At 21.8% G+C, this 7,635-nt stretch overlaps 1 protein-coding gene across 3 annotated transcripts in view; it reads left to right on the top strand.

The window, feature by feature from the left end:
- The window catches only part of LOC102679607 (monocarboxylate transporter 13-like), an 11,509-nt gene that overhangs the window by 1,106 nt on the left and 2,768 nt on the right, over nucleotides 1–7,635 (top strand). Inside the window, exons 1-3 of one of the 3 annotated variants that reach the window (XM_031513619.1) lie at nucleotides 4,135–4,338; nucleotides 6,807–7,064; nucleotides 7,206–7,332. In XM_031513619.1, the coding sequence (XP_031369479.1) occupies nucleotides 6,851–7,064; nucleotides 7,206–7,332 (341 nt within the window). In that variant the 5' untranslated portion in view covers nucleotides 4,135–4,338; nucleotides 6,807–6,850. Of the gene's footprint in view, nucleotides 1–4,134; nucleotides 4,339–6,806; nucleotides 7,065–7,205; nucleotides 7,333–7,635 lie in introns of those variants that run through there. The other 2 variants (XM_031513614.1, XM_006608655.2) reach the window with 2 other exon arrangements.

Genomic DNA, 7,635 nt, shown 5'->3' with positions numbered 1-7,635 from the left:
TTAAAAAAACAATATTTAAATTATATATATAAAAATTTAGATTACAATTATATAGATAATATATATATATAGATATATATATAGATAATTGTTCATAAATATTTCAAATTAATTAAAGTGCTAGAGTATTAACAAAATTTTCATATTTTTTATATCAAATAACATTTAGTAATTTGTCATTTTTATTTTTATAATTTTTATTTTCTNATATTGTATAATGTTATATAATTAAATAATAATTTTTGTTTTTGATTTAATTTGATTAAATTTTTAATTTTTTGAAAAAATCAAAAAATGAACAATTAAAAAATTGAAAAATAAATAAATTTTTCTTTCATGATTTTCAATTTTCTTATAATAATTGAATTTTTAAAATTTTTAAAGTAATAAATAAATAAATAAATAAATAAATAAATAAATAAATAAATAATAAATAAACATTTGTTTTAATGATCTTTATAAAAATAATATATTTAAAACTGTTATTTAATTTCCAAGAAAAAAAAGACAAACAAATAAATTATACAATTGAATCGACATGTGATTTTAGATTTCACAGTAAGATAGCATAAAATCGATGTTTTTTCCTAAATGATCGATCCATTGCTTTTCTATTTAATAAATATTATTTTTATGCGAAAGCGATGTTTCTATCTTTTTAATGATGTTGAAAAATATTAATATGCGCATGCATATTACAATTAACATGAGTTTTCAAGGAATTCGATATTTAATGACTCTATGATTTACCTGTTTGCTGTTTAAAAAAACCTTCGTAATATTGTGAGCAATACTAAAGATAGTCACCGATTAAATTGCTTTTATAAACAGTAAAATCCAAAGATCTGGCTAAAAATAATCTTGCATGAAGCATCATATAACGCGCTTGTAAAAAATCTTTATTGCAATTTCATCTGTCCCAAAAGAATCGATGGAAATTTTTGTATAGCAAAACAAAAAAATATAATAATGTTAAAGATTTATGATGATAGAAATTCTGATGACTCATCTTTCCCTCGTGTCTTCCTAAGACAAGACATCTTTGTAAGAGGAAAATATTAATGTAAATTGTTGGTTGACTTGAGTTATTGGATGATTACGATAACAAGCACAGTATGACTAATAACTTGCACGTAAAATATTCTTATTTATTCGTAAAGCTTTAATGTTTAAAACGTATGGTTTTTTTTTTTTTTTTCTTTTACGATCCGTTGTTTTCTCTATTTCTTTGCATTGTTTCCTCCTATTTTTGGTATCATTTTTTTATAACTGCAATACTTTTTTTTTACGATTTTGTACCATTCTGTGCCACTTATTGTAATATTTTGTTTGTTATTTAGTGTCATTTTTCATAATTATAACGCTATTTTTATGATTTGATACCATTTTTATTATCGGTAATATCGTTATTTCTATTTTACATTTTTTTTCATACAACTGTAATAATTTTTTATTATTCAGATTTAGGTTTTTACTCTTACTCTTTTTCTTATTTAATAAACTGTTTAATTTAATTTACATTATTTAACTTTTAATTCATTTTTTTTTCATACTTTCAATTAATCAATTTTTTTCATCATACTTTTTATCACAACAATTTACTACTGTTTTCTTCTATTATAAACTTCATCTTATCTATTTATTATTATTTTTTACATTTTTATTTTTTACTAAGTTTTATTAGTTCTTTAATTTAGTATCTAGTTACTTAGTTATTTTACTTAGTTATAGAATTAAAATTCAGTTATCTATTTATTTGTTATTTATATTATATATCTATCTACATGTTATTTATATTACAATTAATTTTAATTAATTTTTTTCTTAAAAAAAATCTATTATTTCTTATTTTTTCTCATTCATTATTATATTTCTTCATTTAAAGATATTATTTTCTCCATATTTAAATATTAATTATTTGCATACAAAATCAAATAATGAACGAATATATATTAATTCAACGATCAAAATCGAAAACGTGGGAATATATACATATTTAATGTCCGTTTAACATCATTGTTAGAATACGAATACGTTCGAAAGTAAAACTCTTGCGAGTTGCTCTCGAGAGTTATTTCTTGTAAATGGACACTGCGTTAAGAATGACTGTCCGACAATAACTTTCACTCTCAATAGTGTCCACTTGTGAAAATATTCTTGAGAGTTTTACTCTTCGGTGTATTCGCATCTTTTTTTTTTTTTTTTTTTTTCCTTTTTTTTGTTTCTTAGAGATTCCTTTTTTTTCTTCTTCTTCTTCTTCCCTTTTGCCAACGATAAAAACCTTAGAAGCGGATGCGGCAAGTTTAAGGTCTTGGATTTTTATCGAAATGAACCCGGTGAAGAAGAGGCTATTTTTAGATATCCGTACTTAGCAATATCAGCACATTTACGGTATAAGTTGCAGGACTTGTTTCCGCGTAAAGAGTCCATAAGAGGTGCAGAGATAGGGATATTTAAGAAGTTCCTTACATTCTTGGAGGTCTGTTTCAGCGTCACTTAACGTCAGTAATTTAAAATCTTCGTATCGCCCAAGGCATTGCCGCTAACTTACAGTGGTATTTCCTCTTCTAACGTTATTTGACCTTTATGAAAAATGATCCAACAATTGTGCTGCTAGACAATACATAATTTAATAACTTTCAATAATAATTGAAAGTTTTACTTAATTTCAGAATATTTTTCGATTTTTTTTCTTAAAAGTTTTATAACATATATTGTAACATATAACATATAAAGGAAATAATCTTTTTCTATTATTTCATTAAGAAAACGGAATATTTTTATTACAATAAAAAGTTGAAATTTGTATTTGAATACATGTATATTCGAAACTTTGTATTGAAAATAAATTCAAAAATTCGATAATATATATCTCTTTTGAATAAAACTATTATAAATATTTATTATATTACATTTGAAATTTTTATTTAAATTTTTAAGATTGCATTAATTTGATTTTTTAATAATCAAAATAAATATAATAAATTTCTTCGTTTCATTCTTTTTTTTTTGTTTCTTTTTTCTTTTTGTCCTTCTTTTTTAATGACAAGATTTTTAATGATAAGTAAAATAAAAAGTTTTTTAAAATGTATCTATTAGAGCATGCTTGTTCGATTGACGCGCAATTTTAACACGTGCAAGTACGTTTAGCAAAGTGTCAATTGCTTCGTGGTAATTAAAGTCTCATGTTACTACTGAAAATTTATTTCTCACGCAAGAATAACCGATTATTATAAATATCTAAAATTTTATTTGATTTATTCTTTATCGTAAATTCAACCCGAATATCGAATATATTACGATAAATATTTTTTTCAAAATTTTTCCTACAGTTAATTTCTTCACGAAAATAATAGCGACTTGTTACTATGTTCGATAATTTATCGATAATTATATAATATAACAAATATAATTGTTTGATAATAAATATATTTGATAATTTTGCAAATATCATTATATGAAATATCATTTATATGAAATAGCTGTTGAAGAGAAAGAGAGAAAAAAAAGTTTAAAAATATTTTACATTTAAAGATTCTTTTTTGATCTAATATCTATATGTTTTTTTCTATGTAATCGTTAAAAATAATCAGAGCACGTTTATCTTACAATTTCATTGAACGTGTGTTCTAATGAAAATGACATTTATTCTTGCCAGGTAGGTACGTAACGCTTATTTTGCATGCAACATCACGAACAGATCATTCCAGAGTAACACTGAAAAGACACACATTGTAATTGTCTTCATCGTTAATTATTCCGATACCAGCCATTGACCCGCAAAAGATATTTACGGTTAACATTTGAAATTTTGAAAATAATTCATTTCGAATAAAAATCATTTCGTGTAATAATGGAAAAATATTATTTTTTTTTATAAAATTCACAAATTAGAATATCAAAACTAATTGATAACGCATGTAATTTTTACAGTTGAGTTGACAATAAATTATTTTTTTAAAATTCTTATATATGAAAATTCATATATCAACTTTAACTTACGTATGTATTACAGTGATAATGAATCGAAAGACATTATTCAATAATGATTAATATTAAAATATTTCACATTGGTCACGTAAAAATACATTAACCATGTTATCACATAACTCGCGTAAAAGTATTTACGTCTTTCTTTATATCTTCCGTCAGATGTTATAATAATATTTTTACGAATGTTTTCAGTTCTTACTTTAGTAGTGAAATGTCAATATTGAGAACAATTGCTATTAAGTACTTTTTTTAGTTAATAATATCTTTTAAGTCGATCTAATATTTTGAATCGAAATGCAACAATTTTCGTTACTCACTCGACGAGTTTTGTCAGCAGCGTGAAATATGGTAACATTAATATATTAATTTAAATGTTTTCGGTCTATAAGATTTTCATTTAAAAAAAAAAGTGTTTAAAAAGATTAGTTCGAATATTTTATACGTGTTTTACGTAAAATGTTTTATATAATTAGGAGAATACATACGTTTCAACATACAACTATAATTGCGGACTTAGAAATTTATAGAAAAGTTTCTATAAACCTCTTTTTCTTTCTTACATGCGTGTACGCATGCGCGTACTTATATGTCTTCACGTGACTATCCCATTCAACAATTATTTATAATATATATATGTATATATATATATATACATCGTGTAATTATAACATTATGTAATTTTTCTAATTTTATATTCTGATTGTTATTAAACAACTGTTTTATAACAATTATTTGTCGAAAAAAATATAACTATATATATTTATTTTACATTTTAGCTTTGTTCTAAATACAAATAGAACACAAATATTTTATTTTTATGTTAATTCTAATATTTTATATTATTTTATTGATTTTTAGATGATGGATAAAATGAAATATTATTTTCATGTTTGTAAAATATATTTATATAGCGAAATATTATGTGAAATAGGTATTAAAATAATATATTTCAAATATAAATTATTTAATATTATATTAAAAGTAATATAAATTTAAAAGTAATATATTAAAAGTAATATAAATTTTAAAGTAAAAAATTTAAAAGTAACATTGTAACATTGTAAAATTCTGATATTGAATTTTTTTTTAGCATTGAATTTTTTCTCTTTATAATTAATATTTTTAAATTTCGAGAAAATAATATATCGAAGGATTAATAAGCAAAAAATATTGTCTAATGATTTTCAAAACATCACAAATTTACCATCCCATAAATTTTTTTGTAAAAAAATTTAATAAAATTATTTGATAAAATTAAAAATATAAAAATAATGAAAAAATATATGTATAAATAATATTTATGAAAAGAATAAAAAAAAATTTTAATGAATAAAATAAATAAAAAAAAATCGTTTTCTTTCATAAAGCCAGTTTCGAAATTTATAACTACAATTGAAGTTTATATGAAAAGTTTTATGACTGCAGGTAACGATGGACCCGTTAGTAAAGATTAAGATAAGTACCTCAAATGGTGTTCCGTTTTGAAATTATATTTTTCGACCCTCAAAACTTGTAAATTTTAATTGCTTATAGATTTTATGATTGTTTTGTGTATTATACTTATTTTAGAAAGCCTAGTCAATTTGCTATTACAATATAAAACCATAAAACTTTTGACTTAATTTTCTATAAAATGAGATATTGCGTACTGTAATTAAAATTGGCTTGTTAGTAACCTTGCTATAACTTTCAATTTGATTGTACGTAAAAGATCTTGCGTATTTAAAAAGTTAATTTTCTTATTATAATGAAAAAGGACGAATCGAAAGATTATAAAGACTTGTGAGAAAGACATTTTAACATTTATTATACATATATATGTATATTTTAAATTTTACAACCATATAGAAATATTAAATAAAAATTTAATACTAATAGATAGAATATATAGAATAGAGATTATTTTGTCTTTTACATTACATTAATATCTACATTTGTGTTCATAAATCACTGCAGATTATGATTTTGATCAAATAGTCGAATTCATTAGAATAGATATTCAGTAGAATAAAACAGGATACACAGGATCTTTTACATAATATTTTTTTAATGAATAAACAATATAATCAAGGACAATTAATTAATTTTTAAATATTTATTATATAAATAATAAAGTAAATTTGCAAAATTCCATTTACGTTTTCGAAAAATTACCGAGGAACGTAGCTTAAATCATAAATCAAAGGATTTTCTTTTTCTTGACCAAGAATATTATTAGGTATACCTATGTGTCATTAACATGAAATGAATAGAAATTTCATATATAATGTAGCTTAAATCATTCAAAGGATTTTTTTTTTCTTGAATAGGGAATATTATCAGGTTACCTGTGTATCATTAACATAAAATAAATAAAAATAGTTTCATACAAAAAGAAAATAAATATAAATACTATATATATAGATAAACATCATTTAAAGGATAAATATTATTTCAGTTATAAATATCATAAATTATTTAATGTCTTTAAAAAAAATAATAAAAATATTAATTCAAATTTACAATTGAGATCCTATTTATATTTATCGATTTGATAATAATTCAATGAAATCTTAACAAAAAATATAAAAATCTGTATTCTTTTTTAGTGTTAAAATTATCGCTGTCGGTACAGTAGAGTACATAAATTTTGTTTAAATCTAATACATAAACGAAATATACATATATATATATATATATACAGATTTCTTTATTTGGTAATAAAATACTATCTTCATTTTTAACAGCGAATCTATTATTAAAAATTATTAAAAATTATTAAAAATTATTATATAATCTTATAATTATTTAATATTATGCTTGATTTAATTGCAGATTAATTTAATCGAGTATTTTTCTCCACCTTCTCCACACCAGTATGACAGTAAAGAATGCAAAAACAAAGTTGGTTCCGCCGGACGGAGGATGGGGTTGGGTTGTTCTTTCTTCAGCTCTTATTGTGAACTTCCTCATTCCAGGCACCGTAAAATCGTTCGGTGTCCTTTTTGTCGAATTTCTTCATGTTTTCAAAGCTTCTTCCACTGCTGCCTCCTGGATGCCAGCTTTATGTTATTTTTTATACAACTCTTTAGGTAAACGATTTTTATTCCATATTCTTTAATTATATATTGATATGAACATTAATATGAAATTGAAATTGAATCTTAATAGTATTTTTATAACATATTTGCAATTATTAATATAAAATTATATTGTAATGTAATATTTTATAGGTCCATTATCGAGCATTTTATCAAACAAGTATTCTTATAAAACAGTAACCATTATTGGTGGCGCTTTTGCGGCTTGTGGAATGATGCTGAGTTATTTTGCTAATTCAGTTTCTTATTTATACGTTAGGTATGATAAAATTATTTTTAAAATTTTAATATTTTTATTAGTAATTATTTATCTTAATTTATATATAAAATGTTTGAATATCAAATATAAGAATATTAAATATAAGAATAAAAAAAAAATGAAAAAAATATTTTTATATTTCATATTATAACTTTTTATACTATAAAAAGATATTCACTCTTATTTTATCTTTTAATAATCTTTTAAATATCTTTTAAAAAATTTTAAAAAGAAAAAATTCTAGAATATTTTACATAATGAAAGATTATTGACATTAATTTATTAAAAAGCTATTAATTTATA

The sequence above is a fragment of the Apis dorsata genome, unplaced genomic scaffold, assembly GCF_000469605.1.
Source record: "Apis dorsata unplaced genomic scaffold, Apis dorsata 1.3 scaffold_41, whole genome shotgun sequence".
Classification (NCBI taxonomy): Eukaryota; Metazoa; Arthropoda; class Insecta; order Hymenoptera; family Apidae; genus Apis; species Apis dorsata.
The sequence above is the reverse complement of the archived record's forward strand: the minus strand, read 5'-3'. Positions and strand labels throughout refer to the sequence as shown.